Source organism: Botrytis byssoidea, assembly GCF_014898295.1.
Source record: "Botrytis byssoidea strain MUCL 94 chromosome Unknown BBYS_002, whole genome shotgun sequence".
Classification (NCBI taxonomy): domain Eukaryota; kingdom Fungi; phylum Ascomycota; class Leotiomycetes; order Helotiales; family Sclerotiniaceae; genus Botrytis; species Botrytis byssoidea.
Genome location: NW_024065843.1, coordinates 1,399,016 through 1,416,748, shown reverse-complemented (window position 1 = coordinate 1,416,748; position 17,733 = coordinate 1,399,016). Strand labels below are relative to the sequence as shown.

Below are 17,733 nucleotides of genomic sequence, written 5' to 3'. Positions count from 1 at the left end.
TTGCTACCAGCTAAGCAGAGTCGCGATACATAACAAAGCGAGCTCTTAAATGTCGAGGACTAGAAAAGTATGATGAGACAAGGCAGAGATGGAATACATCATGCTCGGTTGATCACGTGATATTTTGCATGATCAGTGCTTCGGTCTCTTTGTGGATTTGGATTAATCTCCACCCTTGGATTTCAGTATATATCGTCCGAGGTTCCGAGTAATACCCAAAACCATAATAAACACGAGTGCCAAATCTTGAGACTGGCCACGGCTGGTTAGCATTGACTGGTAGATCTTCCGCAAGGGTACAGCTCACCGGTCGGAAGAAGATACTGAGTTCCACCAATAATGAAGTGCAAAGAGAGCTCAAATCAAGGATGAAGCTTTCTTGTACCTGAAAAAACAAAATGAACCAATACATTTTATTACAAATTATATGAGGCTACAGATTGATGCGGGGTTTCATTCCCCCCATGTTTTCCTCCGATAATCTGGGGACGAGATTATCTCCACAATTCCTTATAGATGGGATGAAATGAAAGGCTTATGCTCCAATCATGAGCTCAACGTCTTCCTCACCGAACCCAAGCCAAGGGAACAAGTCCGGAGAAATAGAATCTCCTTAATTCCCCTGAGAGTAATATGGAGGCTTTTCATGCTCAATTTAATTCGGAGACAGGGCAGTATATAAGTCCTACCAGACCCCGAGCATAGCTATAGAAAACTGCCAAGCTACTTCTTCAATCACAATCACTTGAGCAACTGAAATATCGGTTTCGTACTTCAAGATGCATTTTCAATTGAGCTCCGTTCTTTCACTTGCTTCCGCTGCAGTTGCAGTTGCAAACCCTTCATTGCAAGATGCTTCATTAGATCAAGCACTCGCTCGCAGAGGTCAACCAAAGCACACATCGGCATCATCAAGGCCAAATGTGCAATGCCATCCCAAGACTCCACATTTACCTGCACCTTCTCCGCCAGCCAGAACTAAGACATGCTATGTCAAGAGTTCCGGCAATGGAACAGATGATTCTCCAGCCATCATGAGCGCACTTAACGAGTGTAACAACGGTGGTCATGTAATTTTCAGTAAAGGTGTTACATACTTGATTGGCACAGCAATGGACTGGACTTTCCTTAAGCACATTGATCTCGGTATGCAATTTCCAATATTACGCCAATCAATCCATTTGTTTACTAATTAATATTGCAGACATTCAGGGTGAAATCCTCTTCTCGGACGATACGGATTATTGGCAAGCCAATGCCTTTCCATTCGTCTTCCAAAACGTCACCTCATTCTTCAAGCTTGGAGGAGAGGATGTCTTCATGTATGGTGGTGGTACCCTCAATGGAAATGGCCAAGTCTGGTACGATCTTTACGCCAAAGATATCTACACACTCAGACCAGTTCTTATCGGAATTGATGGACTCAAGGACTCTATCTTGAGCGATTTGGTTCTACGTTATTCACCAGAGTACTACAACTTCATTGCAAATTCAAGCAATGTTGTTTACAATAATATCAACATTGCCGGAGGAAGCTCAAGCAAAAATCCCGCAAAAAACACTGATGGATGGGACACATACAGAAGTGATAACATTGTTATCCAGAACTCTGTCATCAACAATGGAGATGGTAAATATCCTTCCTTCCAGACTTTGAAACCATTCTAATCAAATTCTAGATTGTGTATCTTTCAAGCCTAACAGCACCAACATCTTGGTTCAAAACCTTTTCTGCAATGGTTCTCACGGTATCTCCGTCGGATCTCTCGGTCAATATCCTGGAGAATTTGATATCGTCGAAAATGTATACGTCTACAACACCTCATTGCACAACGCCAGCGACGGTGCCCGTATCAAGGTTTGGCCAAACACCGCATCAGCTCTCAGTGGTGATCTCCAAGGTAAGAATTTCCCCCTACGCTCACCTACCAATTACACAACTAACACACTCACAGGAGGCGGAGGATCTGGCAGAGTGAATAACATCACTTACGACACAATGTACATCGATAACGTTGATTACGCCATCGAGGTCGACCAATGCTACGGTCAAAAGAACTTGACACTCTGTCTCGAATTCCCCTCTCCTCTCACCATCACCGATATCATCTTCAGAAACTTCACCGGAAAGACTAGCACTAAATACCAACCACAAATTGGTACATTTGCTTGTTCGAGCGAGTCAGTTTGTAACAATATTGTCGCAAGTGACATCAACGTCTTGAGTCCTAAGGGCGTAGATGAGGCTTATTGTCTTAATGTTAATAAGACCGCGTTGGACATCACTTGTACTACAGATTTATTGGGGTTTAATTAGATGGATGGATGTTGGTGGCACTCAGTTCATGTAAAGAGACAGCATATAACTTAAAAGATGTTATGTTAATGCTATAATTTTGTTAAGATAAATTCGTCTTAATTGTGTGAAATTTGTCTGCCGCATGATGCTTTGTTATCTTATCATACAAGTGTACAATCTCTAATTTTCTATGAATCCCCCCTTTATTCTCACTATTTTTTTGCATCGCTTCTCTCGTCGCACATTGCACATATCACTCGAAGCTTCACAACTTTCGGCCAAACTTACACATACACACACACATCATTCAATTAAGGTGGCTCAAGAACAACGCGTTTCTACACTTCATAGCTAGCCTATCCAAACTCACTCTCAAAGTTCGGCCGAAGTTCATTTTCATCACCCTACAAATCTCATTCCGATATCCACCCGTATTTAAAGTTTTCTTCAACGCTCGTTCCATTTAAGGTTACGTACTCCGAGCCCCTTTTCGTTCTTAATTAAGGTTCCGAATAGAGTTGTGTTTAAAGTTTCATCGGTCATTGCGAACCTTGTACCAGTATCTGAAGGTGGACATGAAATTTCATTCGGATTTCGCGGAAGGTCTCGTCTGAAGTTAATTATACTGCACGTTTCATCTTGATATTTGTGTGGCACTTCTTTGGCTGCTTATCTATCTAGTCGGATGGTTGGCTTTTATCTTTCTTTATCTTTTATCTTTTATCTTTTCTTCTTTCTTCTTTCTTCTTTCTTTTTGTATCATGTCATGGAGATTCTCAATAATGTAGTTGAACTCGACGCTGCTCTCTATCGAAGAAAACGATTGAACGTATTCTAACAGAGGACTAGATGCATACGCATTATATGCATATGCGTACTAGAGAGCTTTTTAGATCCGCTTAATCCTACTTGGATAGCACGCATTGACTTATATGTCAAATTCTTAGGAATACATTGGAGCGGGACTTGATGCATTAAAAAGAGTGTTGACACTTGCCGTCGCCGCAGAATACGCCAGATTCCCTCATACCGTGAAAAAAAACACATTTTTAAACAATAAGGAACTTCAAAATTGGCTTTGTGGTGAATATTTGTGACGATGAAATTCCTAGCATTTGCGGTCGCTTTGAAACTGGTCGGTGAAGGGGTAAATGTGAGATTTGGCAGATACCTATACTTTTAGGCTATTAATTACTTTGAAGACGATTCCAGTGAAGGTGACGTCAGATTTCTATAATTGATATAGAAATCTAGGAAGATGACGTCGAAGAATAGACTACCATTGATCTTCTATAGTCCTTGCCAGTTACGGCAAGAAATATGAGAGGCGTGAACATTTGTTGAAACAATCATAGTGCTAGTGATGTAGCCCACTGTACCGCGCATGAGTTCAAACTTGATCTCAAAGTCGAGACCACAAGAAAGTGATGATTGAGAGGATGGCATTCACTAATTGAATAGGAGAACAAAATCTCCTCGACCACAATGAGTATAATTGGGAAACACCTAAGATCTCGGGTACCTAGAAGGTAGGTCTCTTTGAATAAAGTTTGGAAGATACAGCAGGTTTTGCATCAAATCAACAATCGATGACGCCGAAAGAAACCTCAATTAATATGTGAGTCAACATAAATCTGACATGATCCGAGCGGCCATCGAATCGATCCTGAAGCTGAAGAAGCGTCGATAGCATGCACTTGTTTGCTATGAGGCCAACTTTCTAAGCCATCTTTTGAGAAGATTCCCAGCCCGTATATCATCGTGAAATAGTCTGTAAAGTAAGACTATAAGAGTAGCCAGAGGTTTTCTTACGCATGCATGTTCCATTCCATGTAGATGAATAGAGATACTTGCATGCAGCAGATTTCCTCTTTGTGCTTCCTTGTGTATATCTTTGCCCGAATCTCATTCCAGATCAATCAGTATCAATCGAACAAGCAGCTCATATTGGAGCACCCGGATCAATTCTGAGCTTTCTGGAAAAGATCATTAGCTTCTCGAAATAAGTTCTGAGGGCGGAGATACTCGAAGACTATCTAGGTAGCAACAATGGGTATTAGACAAGTCTGAAGTGAAATCTGAATGACTGCTTTTGATGTTAGGTGCTGTATAAGTGATGTTGAAGAAGGAGACCAAAAAGGAAAAACTCAGTAGTAAAAAGCAAAGTAAAACCTCACTCTTTGAGTTTTACTTGCTCATGATGAAAACGCCAACAAAGTGTAATCCGGGTGCTGTGCTCTCAATAATTAGCTAGCTACCTAACCTTGGAACCTTTTAGCTGCTAGATTTTTACGCCACAAATTGTGGCACGGCTGCAACCCCTATGGCTGCCAAAATTCGGCCTGAACGTCTCCATACTCGAACTTTTTCGGTTCCGAGAAACTAAATAGAATCCCATATTATTACCTATAAAGTTAATCTTTTAACCCCCATTCTCGTCGGCAGCCAAAAAAGAGGAAGAAAGAGGTGTAACCGTGTAATTTCGACCAAGGGTGGCATAGACACCTTCATACGCAATCCATGGTGGACCCATTTCCTCGTTCGGGACCGAAAATTGTAGCTCTGCCAAGCTCAGCAGAAGATCGTGCTGCGAGTATCAATCAAAAAGAAATTTGCATCGCTACAACTTTACAAAACCTACCTACCTAGGCAGGTGTCATAACGAATGTTGCCCAAGCCCAAAAGATCCTCTACTCCGTAATTCAGTACTGGCATCATCCGACCTTCACCGACTTCCAAGTTCACAGTTATACTGCAAATGGTATTAGAATGATTCAAGCCTTTCTCCATCATCATCATCAAAAGATTGTGAACCGAATTCCCACCTGCCTAACTTTGTTTCTGAGTTTAAACAGACTTCCTAGATCCTCATGTCTGGGCTCAACTTGCACGCGCGTCTTCTCTTGGTCCCATGTGCAACTTTTAGCTATGTAATGGCAATTGGCAGCCAGGGTCCACCGATCAGGTTATCCATAGATGAGATCGACCTAGTCCTTCAATTATACATAATATCATAGCATGGTGCAAATCTTGGCAAATTCCAAATCTGCAACACACTACCGATAATCAGAGTAGCGCCGCTAACACAATTATGTAATTCTTCTGATGTTTCGAACCCGATTCCCGGACGAACATTCGGCCCAGCTCGGGACAGAAGCAAGTCTCTTTGGGAAATGGGCAGTAATTGGAGGTCCAACGATACTAAGATAGATCTGATTGATGTGCTGGATAATCCCAACACACTTTTGACCGTACACTAAGAGAAGAAGGGGGAACAAAAAACACAATCGGTCACCTCGGCTATCTACATTCATATCTCCATACTCCGGTACTTATCTGGCTCATCACCCTTGGCATGAGACTGGAGGCGTAAGTCTCGAGCCCCATAACTCCCGCTGGCAACGATTTTCTTAGAGTTACTGATGAAATGTGGGTTCAATCTTGAGCTTTGATGACCTCGGAAGGGTCGACTTCAACCGTAGCATTCACCAACATACTCTTTTGCTTCAACGATCTATACTTTCCACGCGTTGTGATATTATGCATAACAATCCCATCTACCAGTTCTTGACATGCTCTAGGGCGTTTCAATGACTACATACTTCTGAAAAGCTCTATATTTTGGATGTTGTTTCGAAACAGTTCAGGATGATGGATAGTCCTCAATCCATATGCTTACTGGCAGTCCACGCCAAAGAGGAAGCCCTGTACAAGCATTGTGGGGACCGATCGTGGCACCCTGCTAGTCAATATACACTGTAGCTTTGAATGTGGGTTCTGCCTTCTCCCATACCTCATCTGGTTTATTTCCGCCCGATATTAATGTGACAAGAAAGAGAGCCTTTTGCCTTTTACGTCACCCATAGAGGGCAGAATGCATCGACCCTGAAGATTTTGCTGCAGGGGAAATAGTCCAATCATCTCAAGTGTCAAAATACATGGCTCTAGCTCTATCCCGAAGCCTAGACCCTTGCAACGTCCGATGAGACACCAAGTATATATCTGAAGCATTTTTTCTTCCCATAGGATCTTTCTTTCTTTTCTCATCAGCTTTTCACTCGCTAGTGATATCCTAATTCTCCGTTCTCTACATATAAACAAGTCGCCATGCGTTCTTCTACTTTGGCAGTCACAGCTGCTACATCCGCTGGCATTGTTAATGCTGCTGCAAATTCTACTCTCAGTGATATCTGCACAACCTCCTACATCCAACAATCCCTTCCTGACACTGCTACTATTGGCCTTGCCGTCACTCTCAACTCGGCATCCGTCACAGCTAACGCAGTCTCCAACGCTACCACCACTGGTAATACCTTCTTTCCAGACGCGACAATCAGTTATTGTAATGTGACTTTCACCTATTCTCACACTGGAAAAGAGGATTCAGTACTTGTCCAGTATTGGTTGCCTGCTCCAGCAAACTTCCAGAATCGCTATTTGTCCACTGGAGGTGGTGGCTATGCGATCAATTCTCAAGACCAATCACTTCCTGGTGGTATTATCTATGGTGCCAGTGCCGGTATCACAGACGGAGGCTTCGGAGGGTTCACTAATAATTTCGACACCACCTTTCCCCTTGCCAATGGCACTGCCAACTACGACTCCCTTTTCATGTTCGGCTACCAAGCCCATCACGAATTGAGCTTGATCGGAAAACAGTTCACAAAGAATGTGTTCGGCATGGGAGACAGCAAACTTTATTCTTACTACCAAGTATGCTTTCCAGTGTCGTTTTCTGTATCGAGAACTTAATTATTGACTATCTCAGGGATGCTCCGAGGGTGGACGTGAAGGATGGAGTCAAGTTCAACGCTACGCTGATGAATGGGATGGTGCAATCACAGGCGCTCCAGCCATGCGATTTGCCCACCAACAAGTCCAACATCTTTACTCCAACGTGGTTGAGAAGACCCTTGGTTACTATCCACCACCCTGCGAGCTGGATATGATTGCGAATCTTACAATCGCTGCTTGTGACCCTATGGATGGCAAGACAGATGGTGTCGTTGCCCGTACAGATCTTTGCAAATTAAATTTTGATCTGAACTCTACACTTGGCGTGGCATATTCATGTGCTGCAACGCCCGCTTCTACAAACCCATATAACCCCAGACCCGCAATTCCAGCACAAAATGGTACTATCTCGGCTGAAGGTATTGCAGTCGCTGCTAAGATTATCGACGGTCTCCGCGACACTCAAGGTCGCAGGGCTTATTTATCCTATCAGCCAGCTGCAACTTTTGATGATGCTGCCACCACATACAATGAGGAGACTAGCAGCTGGGAGTTATCTATCAGCTCGCTTGGATCCGAGTTCCCAGTGCGCTTTATCGAACTTCTCGATGCCTCTACCTTTGATGCCGGTACCTTCGACAACGTCACCTACGACACCCTTAGAGATTGGATGTACACCGGATGGCAAATGTATGAAGATACATTGCAAACCACTTGGCCCGACCTCACCCCATTCCAAGCAGCAGGTGGCAAGGTTCTTCACTTCCATGGTGAATCAGACAATAGTATCCCTACCGCCTCATCTGTCCGTTATCACGAGTCTGTCCGCTCTATCATGTATCCCAACATGACTTTCAATGAGAGTACCGAAGCCCTCGGCGACTGGTATCGCCTTTTCCTGGTTCCCGGAGCAGCCCATTGTGCTACCAACTCTTATCAGCCAAACGGACCATTCCCTCAAACCAATCTCGCTGTTTTGATCGACTGGGTCGAGAATGGAATCACACCTACTACTCTCAATGCCACCGTTCTCCAAGGTGAGTTTGAGGGAGAGGGACAACAAATTTGCGCTTGGCCATTCAGACCAATGTGGTCTAACAATGGAACTACTATGGCTTGCGAGTACGACCAAGCTTCAATTGATAGTTGGATCTACGACTTTGACTCTTTCCCAATGCCAGTCTACTAGATTGTGCAAAAGGGTCATGATTGACGAGTAAATGGCATGAAAGTCATGGTTTTACATCTTGTTTAATGAGAGTTGACGAGAACCGGTGGGCCATGTACAAATTTAAAAACTTAAGCTTCTCTTGTATATAATTTTAGCTTGTGAATACTCAAGTACTATACTTTGTTTATCGACCGTTTTCTTTCGATATTTTGTGAAGTTCCAAAGATTGCAAGATATAATCTCATAATTACTCCCTGTATAAGTGTTTGAGAAACTCTTTTCTCTTGGCATTTTTTTTCGCTTCGTTTGCTTGTCGTTTGCTTGTCTTTTGCTTGTCGTTTGCTTGTCGTTCCATATTCACCGCAGGGTCCTGAAGGTGCGATTTGGAATGAACCTTCATACATATCATACTCACTTGCATACTTCAGGCGACAAACACCCTTTAATGCCCGAGATCTCTTGTGACATTGATGAACAAAATTATTCGTGGGATAGATGAGATAGCAACTCTCGAGTGGATGGAGAGACGGTAATTTTGGGATTGCGTTTATTGGTCATTCCGTGGAAAATCACATAATTATAACGAAAACCTGATAAACAGACACCTACGATGTCCCTGAACACTGGTTGCTGGGGTGGTCCATGTATGCTCACTATCCCTTGCTCCCTTTCTAGACTGCCCAAGAAGGGCACTTTCAAGGTCGTGTAAGCACATCTCGTAGTCCAAGGATAACGCAAAGATTTATCTCACTAGCGGCAGGGACTGATAACAGAATAAGCACGTAGAGAAGGAAGGCCTCATTGGCTGCCATTGGCAGTATAAGTTCAAGCAAGGATTAGCGGTTCATTAACCCGTAAATAGCAACCGCCGAAAGTCCCCCTGCTTTATGCTTATTTCGAGAGGCTTTGACAGCTGCTGATCGAAGAACAGATTAGCACGAGGGCTTGACGTGCAATATATCTCATGGATTTTGGTTAGCTGATTTACTTGGATACTTTATCGGTACGATTGCACCGGCCGTTAAAGAGACCGTTGATATCTCGGAGATCTTTTGCACACGATCATATAAGCATAAGCGGATATCTGACAAGGCTTGAACGTACAACGTACTGATTTTTTGTATTTCTTGAAAGATTTGGAAGGGTCAATTGCGGATCTGGATTCAGGTCAACAATTCCGATAGCTGAAAGATAGATACTGAAGGTGAACAAATTGATCAGATGTCAAATTCCTCGAGTTTTCAGGAAGCTATCCCGGGGCCAAATGAAGCTGGTGTGGATTCGGTATCGTTGACCAACTTGGATTCAACAGAGCACATCTCATCTACTATCATATATTCCAATCAAAATGTGACGACTGACATTCACACATCCTCATATGGCCATCATGGTAGTGCAGCAGCAGAACCACAAATAGCGGATGCACCGGGATTGGAGGTAGATTCTGTACAGGTGAGTAGCAAGATGCTGATGCATGATATCAAGAATAATACCCGATTAGTCTTCAAATAATAGTGATGTAGATTCCACCATGGGTGATTCATTCATGTGGGTAAAATTGTCTATTCATGATTCAAATAGCACGATATAGCAGCTGATACTTGATATAGAAGTTCTACAGCTTCTATACGAGAAAGTGTGTACGAATATATAGAGGAAAATGGCCGGACATATCACGCATATAATTCGGGAAGTAAGTTTGGTTGGACTACATAATACTTTTGCCTGCTCAGTAGCTGACATGCGTTAAGAGTATATTCTACCTAATGATGATGCCGAACAAGAGAGATTGAGTAAGTCAAGTAATGCGCGACATATCGTGTGATTAATGTAGTTGTATAAATTAATGATCTCAGATCTGCAACATCACTTGTTCTCTTTGTTGTTTGATGGAGTATTGCATCTTGCTCCTCTTCCCTCTGAGCTCCACAATGTTTTAGATATTGGGACTGGAACTGGCTTATGGGCAACAGAGTTTGGTAAGGCCATTTAACCAGTCACCCATTCGATATTTTTTTTATGATGAAAGCATCTAACTCAATTTTTCTCATTTCTAGCCCAGAAGTATCCTTTAGCTCAAGTAATCGGCACAGATCTCAGTCCAATTCAACCGATCTAGTAACGCACAATACCAATCTAAAACTCCACATCTGATACTAACAACTGTCTCCAGTGTACCTCCAAACTGTAGATTTGAGGTAAACGACGCAGAAGAACCCTGGAACTACTCTCAAAAATTCGACTACATCCACGGCCGTGCCATGGTCTGTTGTTTCAGTAATCCCGCCGGCGTAATAAGTTCTGCCTACGACTCCCTTCGTCCCGGCGGTTACTTTGAGATGCAAGACCCCCAGATGCCTATAGTAAGCATTGACTCTTCGATAAATGGCACCTCTCTTGAAGAATGGGTTCGAGTATCATGCCTTGCCGCCGAGCGTCGCGGGCGTAAAGTAACAAATTCAAGACACTATGGAAAATGGATGGCCGAGGCCGGGTTCGTGGATATCGTTGAGAAACATTTCTTTTGGCCGTGTAATCCGTGGGTGGGCGAAGAGAAAGAAAAGCTGCTAGCAATGTGGACGCAGCAGAATTTGTTGGATGGTATTGAAGGGATGACGATGAGGAATTTGACGGCGGGGCTGGGGTGGACTCCCGAACAGGTGGAAAAGTTGTTGGTGGGTGTCAGGAAGGATCTCCAAAATAAGAGGATTAATCTCTATGTTGATGTGTGAGTTTTGTATTTCTTTCTTAGCTTGGATAATTGTTATGTGTTTTGAGAGGAATAAGGACTGATGACATCTAGGGTCGTCTTTTATGGAAGGAAACCAGGACCGTTGGGGCTGCAAAACGGGGAGGATTCCGATTGATTGTTTCAGTATTATCCATGCGTGATTTTTTCATGCCGAAACTTCAGAGTGTATATATTTCTAGTGTACATATGTTTCGTATTATTGAATATCGCCTTGGGCTAGCTGTGTGGGTGAGATTTATGGCAAGAATCTATAAATTAAAAACGTTGAAAACATGTTTGAGATTGTTGATTGTGAAACTGAGATGACTATAAGACTGACTAAAGGTCTTCAGAGGGTATAATCGAGGATTTACGTTGACAATGTCATGCATTTAGCTGAACAACTAGAGCTTTCTGTTCGCAAATCAGTCCTACAAATGCATTATTGGAACCACCTGTCATTCAATATCATACCATTCTAGCCCACCTCGCAAAGCTTGCATTAGACAAAGTCGATTGGCGCCGTCAAAGCAGAGTGAAAGTAACAACATACTATAGAATCCATTTTTATCTCTATATGTGCTGTCTATTCCATGATGTCTATTATATTGTAGTGAGATGTATACAAAGCAGCAAATAAAGAGGAAATCAAGCATGATAATTCTTGCAGAGGATATCTATGATGTATGTTTATAGGCCCCGAAAACAGCTTTTCCCTCCCGATTTATTCCCATTCTAGGAATCGTGATAATAAACAAAGAAAAAAGTCAAACAGAATCCAGTCTCGATCTAGAAGTACAAAAAATAACAATAACAAAGGAAAATACATGTAAAAGGCCTCCCGCCGAAATCCCAAAAAAAAACCGCTTACTGAACTACAGTACCGGATATTCCAAACAAAATCTTTTCATAGGTATCGAGATATTATCCAAACACCCAAGTCTATCATGCGAACCGCTTAGTGAACTGGGTTGGGGAGAACGCAAGGAGTAACTGGAGCGGCCCATCCCAAAAGTCTGTTTGCAACATCGCTAGCATAACAGCTGGTACCCCAGAGTGGTGCGCCGAGATCGGTTCCCTTGACATAGGTTCCGGAGTTGTAGATTCTAGCCGCGGCATAGGCACCTTGAGCGGTCTTTGGAGATCCGCTCTGGGTCAAGCATTGTTGCAATCCGTCACCACCACCTACGACACCATAGGTACCAACTGTTCCATCCTTAATCATGCCGGTGATGGTGGCAGCTGGACATGGGCTTATTGGGTTGCCGTTCATGTTACAGCTGTGTGCACCGTTGTGGTCTTGCATGAGTCCAGGGTTGAAGACCTGTCCTGCTGTAGAGGGAGCGCGAACACAGCCCCCGGATTCTTGCATGACGATTGCAAGGATGAATCGGGCGTCGACACCGGAAGAAGCGGCAACTGAAGTAATGGCGGACTTGATGTTGGCGATTTCAGCGGGAGAGTTGTTGGCAGCACCGCCGAATTGCTTGCAGGAGATAGTCATGACGGATTGGGAGTTGGCCCACCTGGAATTTTATATCAGCATAAAGTAATTGGTTTCACGGATAAACAAGAGAACACACATGGTCTCAAAAGTAGTCCATGCGGAAATAGCAGGCCAGTTGGATCCATTACCGGTGAACATCTTGTAAGCGACAGCTCGCTCGACAAGGTTCTCAGCTGTGGGTTCTGCAACGGGAGTTGGAGCTGCAAAGGCGACCGATGCCATGGCAAGGAGGGTGATGAAAGCTTTGGAGAACATATTGATTGATGAGTATATACTACTGGAAATGTTCTAGAAGGACTCTGGAAAGGTCTGGAAAGATTGTTGGAAGAAGAGAATGTTTAAATAAAAGGAGTGTATGTGGTAAGTTGGTTACAAAGGAATGTGGATAAAGAGACTGAAGAAAGATGTTTGAATGTTGATGAGAATAGAATGATGTTGAAATATTGGACTATTTGGAACTCTATATACATCTTGAGAGATTTGAAGGAAGGTCAATGAAATGAGACTTCTCATCATGGATGTAGAGGAATATGGAAACATCCTCCATGACAGGACTTGAATCTATTGATGTCGATACATCGGACCATGATACAGAGTATCGCTGAGCAAAAGCACCGTATGGGATGAAACAGCTTGAAATATGATAAGGCTTAGCTCAGGCACAGGAAAACAGGCACAATCTAAAGAAAGCATCTGGAGTTGAACCCCGAACAATGATCCTTTGATCATAATATGAATCTATCCGATCCTCAAGGTGCACCTGAAAATTTATCCCATTGTGCTATTTATATATTGCGATTTGTCGCGATTTGATTTATTCTCGAAGACTGTTCGATGCCAAGTGATTTCAAAATCGCCAAGTTAAAAGGTTCAGAGATGTTGTTGAAAGAACGAACATTATCCGGATTCCAGACACTGAAAGCCTAAAGATTTTTTCCTCGAACTCTCCGATGCTAGTGTCTTGCTGAGAAGTACACTGCTACAGCACAATATTCCCATGTATTAAACAACATTGCGCAATTACAGCAGTCAGCTATCTTCACGTGTTTTCACTCCTACTCCTCTAAGTTTAATTTGCCCATCGTAATCCTCAAACAAGGGATCAGAAGTTCTTTTTGAATCCACCATGATAAGACGCCACACTCATATGTGCCAAGAACTGCGGAATTAGATTCAAGTGGTTCGCTTTGCTACATTTACTAAGCGAGAAAGGGGAAGGATTCAAGGTGACATTCACCGAGGCCTAGTGAAATTACAAGTCTGGGGATTGAAGAAAATTTAGTCAGCGATGAAGAAGAATAATAGTATAATTGTGGAGCCGAGAATAGGTTTAAAGTTCTTATATCTCCGAGATGTTAAGATGCGGGGATGTGGCGATGCTTTGCTTGAGTTTTAGCCGCATTGAAAATGGTTAGCAGAAAGTTTCACGTTGACATAAGAATAAGGCTGAGTGCTACCATCTAGGGTACATATAAATAGGAGGGATGTAATTTATCGTGAGCTAGATACAACGTAACATTTTACTTTCTCGCGACAATCGTATGAACTACACGACTTTTGTATGTTGTACTGGGAAATTGGAAGGAAGGGACGAAAATATTCATTTGTCAAGCTCCTACACCATGGAATGATAAATTAGATGTCGACGAAATCAGGAGTTTCACACAGCATTTTAGGATTGCATAGATGTAGTTAAGCCTTTTGATGCAAGAAATTTGAATAGAAAGGGTAAAATCGATCGCAAAATTTGCAGTCGACATTCATCGTGCAGTCCCATCATGTATGTGTGATCACATCATACAACATCACGGTATGAAGTGCTTAAATTCTCCTAATGATAAGCTTTCCTACAAAATACTGAATAGCTCTATTCTGAAAGGACCAGATTTTATTAGTGGTCGATGTAGAATATTGATCACTGGATCTTTGAAGATATTCCGACACGCGAATGACTTACTCTCAGAGCATAAAAATATAGAATTGAGCGAGAAGATATTTTGGCATGATTATGAGAATTATTTGTAAAAAATGACTGCTAATTTTGTTTTGATGTTCCATTTTAACTGACTTAATTAAATCATAATAAATGTTCTCGCGGAGAGCTTAAAAAATATATTTCCCTCAGATGTGATGTGGCCAGATAGAGCCCATTCAATGATATATCCAGCCCTAAATGCAATCGTTCCCTGCGCTGATGCCGAGATAAATAAGTAGAATTAATATTACCGGTCGCCGATCCGTAAGAAATAGTATTTAACAAAAGAAGCGCTACCATATGAATTTGTTTGAGATAAAGCTAGCCAAAAAGCAGCATCACTTTGTCAAACTCGAGGCTTTCTGGCTGGTAGAAGTAGCGGCAGACTCCTCTCCATTATCTGTATTTCCTCGAATATTTTCTTGACTTCTTGCTTTCAAAATTGCGAGAAATCTTTGGAGTTCCTTGAGAGGTGCAGTGAAATACTCGATAAGTTCATTTAAGCTCAATGTCTTCACTTTGATAACAAGAGCCGTCTCGAAGCCCAGTGACGCTACCCTGGCCTCCATTTTAGCTTGTCTTAGTCCTTCGTGCGCGAGAGCTAACCGAATTACGAATTCTCGGTACCAAGCCTCCTCATCAAATCCTGTGTAATCTCTCCATTGATCAATGAAGCGCCAGCTGAACGTTGTAATGATCGCAACAGCTGGAAGACAGTATGGCACTAGGTATTCTTCTTCGTGATCGGAGCACTTGACCTTAGGTTTTACATCGTAGTAAGCCATTTCATCCTTCAATCTTAGAACTGGATATCCTGCAGCTTGAGTTGCATAAACATTAATGATATCAACCTTCGTGTCGAGTATCTTTGAAGGGCATCGTCTTCGAAATCGGCGGAGACACTACCACCTGGTAAGCTGGCTTATGTTAGTGGTGCACGAAATGAATGGCGTCTTCTTGCGACTACTCCAGTTCACGTGTTTCTCTATCCAATATTTGCGTCTCGAGTATGTATTGAGAGGCAAAGAAGCGCCCGACAACATTCCAACAGCATTGTCTCTTGTTCTGGATACAATTGATCCATCATACAGACGTATACGGATTCATGGAAGAATAGGATTGGGATTGGTGCTGTTTGATCTTGCGAGTGTTTTATGATCTGATATAGCCCAAGCATGAACGTCTTCTGGACGGGATCCCACAGAACCGGGTGACAATTTACCACCAAAGAGACTGAGTACTTGCGCAGCATTTTCTGGGTGATAAACTTCGTTCTTGTGATTGTAGTATTCCTGGCGTCTCTTCTCGGCCTCACGAGGAGAAAGGGCGCGGCCATTTCTTTTTCTCAAGGATGATATGATCTTATCAATTTCGTGGGGAGAAAGCTCGACCTGAGTGGAGCGTCTGAGAAGGAGGTATTTCTTCACGGAAGTTGCGTGTTTGGGCCTCTTGAGTTGAGACTTGGCATCAATAGTGGCATCTTGATGACCATTGTTATCCTGTTCCACTGGATCTCCTTCGTCTGAGTCACCAGAGGCATCCGATTCACCAGCGATATCGAGACCTCCTCCATCTCTTTCTGAAGCATGAGAATCGTTGGCAGTATCAGCTACAATTGTTTCTGCATATGTTATCAGCTACAATCTCTTTGAAAAACATCCAACTTCTGGATCTTACCTTCAACAGCAGGTCCATTAATGACAGTGGCACCGTCCAACACACCAGGATGCTCACTGCCCTCTGTCGCAGCTGGGACGTCCAAGCCATTATAATGATCACCAGCCATTCTTGCAGAGTTTAAATCAAGAATTTAAGATGCAATAGTAAGGCTCAAATATAGAAGCCCGTGATTCCGTCAATTTTAATATGATCGGGTGTCTGGATATTTCTGCAGAGGGGGCTCCACGTTCAGTTTCAGTAACAGGTTTGCAGTATGTATAATGATATCGTGAGATGATCCGGTGAGCTCCAAATCGGAAATTGAGGACTCGTATGTCGAGCAATGATGATAGATCTGCGATTGTTGGAAAAGAAAAAGATTGTCTGCAGAACAGGAGATATATGAAAGTGCTGTTTGCAATATTTGAGATACGAGCGTATCTTGCGAGTCTCGACATTGAGTGGCTGATATCGTGGAATCGAGTAATCGTAAAGATAAAGATAATAATGAACAGACAAGTGATGCTTTTTCTTGCCAAACGAAGATAGAAAGCTGCTAAATGATAAATCGGAGTCTTCACTTGGTTGAGGTTCAAGACTGGACCATGAACTGTTGAAGTGCAAGAGTTTAGGGACTTAGCTGTGACTTGGAGTAGTTGTAAAATCTTGACAAGACCGTGTTGAGTCCAGAGAGTATGAAATAAGTAATAGTTATTAATCAGGATCAATACTCTCAAAGAAGAGAAGGTTGTAGGAGAGAAGAAAAATTTGATGGGAAGAAGAGCGACGGCGGGGGTGTAAGTAAATCAAGTCTCCAAACTTGTAGTGAATATCCATTGGATCGAGCACTAGTCTCGAATCCAAATAGGGAAGAGCCTATGATATCATTTGTCTGATTTATTTCAAAGGTGAGAAAGCGGAGTCGAGATGAGAAATAATCTATCAGACAACAATTCTGACGGTTCTTGCGTCTAGCCTGGCATCGTCGCCACACGACGCATCATAAACATATCATCAGGTTTAGATGTACCCGAATCTGGAGACCTGCTGAAATTCTATTAAGATTCAGAGGTATGAGGTTCTTCAAGTAATGAAGTTTTCATGCATCTCTCTACCTTGACCATGCCCCAAGTTGCTTCCTGCATCTTATCTGATTACAGGAGCAAGTTACTTGTTGCTCGTACTTAGAGCTTGAACAAGGTATATACATGAGAATGTGTAGTTGAACATTATATGAAGCATGCTTTTCATATCGATCACATCCAATTCAATTGCCCATTCCTTGGTTGCTTCATGGAATAGCCTCGTGTTTTTAGCAAGGCATTGCAATTGCAATCATAAGGCCAAAAAATCACCGAGAACATTACAAAAAACATGCAATGAACAATTCCATTCCCATTAATTATATCAATCCACTCGAATTGATGATTGTCATCGCAAGCAAAAGCAAAAACAAAAACACTTTTGATGAAACCAAGTACATATATATCCATTACCCTTGCCCAGAGCAAACGATGAAACGCTCCCTAGCGTTCGGAACATCATTCACTCCGCCAAACCAAAAAGTAGTCGTATTATTCCCCAAGACAACCTTTCCTCTATTTTTCCCACACACACACAATGATTTTGCGATATATATTACAATTATAACATTGCA

The 17,733-nt window shown here is 42.5% G+C and overlaps 5 protein-coding genes across 5 annotated transcripts; 3 read left to right on the top strand and 2 right to left on the bottom strand.

The window, feature by feature from the left end:
- Positions 1-779: 779 nt before the first annotated feature.
- EAE97_001202 (uncharacterized protein) lies at positions 780-2,317 on the top strand (the record flags this gene model as incomplete). The annotated part of the gene is made up of 4 exons (XM_038871712.1): positions 780-1,146; positions 1,205-1,630; positions 1,680-1,901; positions 1,956-2,317. 4 exons carry the CDS (start codon positions 780-782, stop codon positions 2,315-2,317), a joined length of 1,377 nt encoding a protein of 458 aa, XP_038737613.1.
- Positions 2,318-6,406: 4,089 nt separating this feature from the next.
- Positions 6,407-8,222, top strand: EAE97_001201 (uncharacterized protein; the record flags this gene model as incomplete). Its single annotated transcript, XM_038871711.1, has 2 exons — positions 6,407-7,012; positions 7,068-8,222. The coding sequence occupies 2 exons, from the start codon at positions 6,407-6,409 to the stop codon at positions 8,220-8,222; spliced, it is 1,761 nt and encodes a 586-aa protein (XP_038737612.1).
- A 1,203-nt stretch (positions 8,223-9,425) lies between these two features.
- EAE97_001200 (uncharacterized protein) lies at positions 9,426-11,071 on the top strand (the record flags this gene model as incomplete). Its single annotated transcript, XM_038871710.1, has 8 exons — positions 9,426-9,656; positions 9,706-9,752; positions 9,815-9,897; positions 9,956-9,997; positions 10,061-10,183; positions 10,262-10,322; positions 10,378-10,932; positions 11,008-11,071. The coding sequence occupies 8 exons, from the start codon at positions 9,426-9,428 to the stop codon at positions 11,069-11,071; spliced, it is 1,206 nt and encodes a 401-aa protein (XP_038737611.1).
- An 822-nt stretch (positions 11,072-11,893) lies between these two features.
- EAE97_001199 (uncharacterized protein) lies at positions 11,894-12,697 on the bottom strand (the record flags this gene model as incomplete). Its single annotated transcript, XM_038871709.1, has 2 exons — positions 11,894-12,461; positions 12,519-12,697. The coding sequence occupies 2 exons, from the start codon at positions 12,695-12,697 to the stop codon at positions 11,894-11,896; spliced, it is 747 nt and encodes a 248-aa protein (XP_038737610.1).
- Positions 12,698-14,755: 2,058 nt separating this feature from the next.
- Positions 14,756-16,203, bottom strand: EAE97_001198 (uncharacterized protein; the record flags this gene model as incomplete). The annotated part of the gene is made up of 3 exons (XM_038871708.1): positions 14,756-15,283; positions 15,620-16,038; positions 16,095-16,203. The coding sequence occupies 3 exons, from the start codon at positions 16,201-16,203 to the stop codon at positions 14,756-14,758; spliced, it is 1,056 nt and encodes a 351-aa protein (XP_038737609.1).
- Between the last annotated feature and the right edge of the window lie 1,530 nt (positions 16,204-17,733).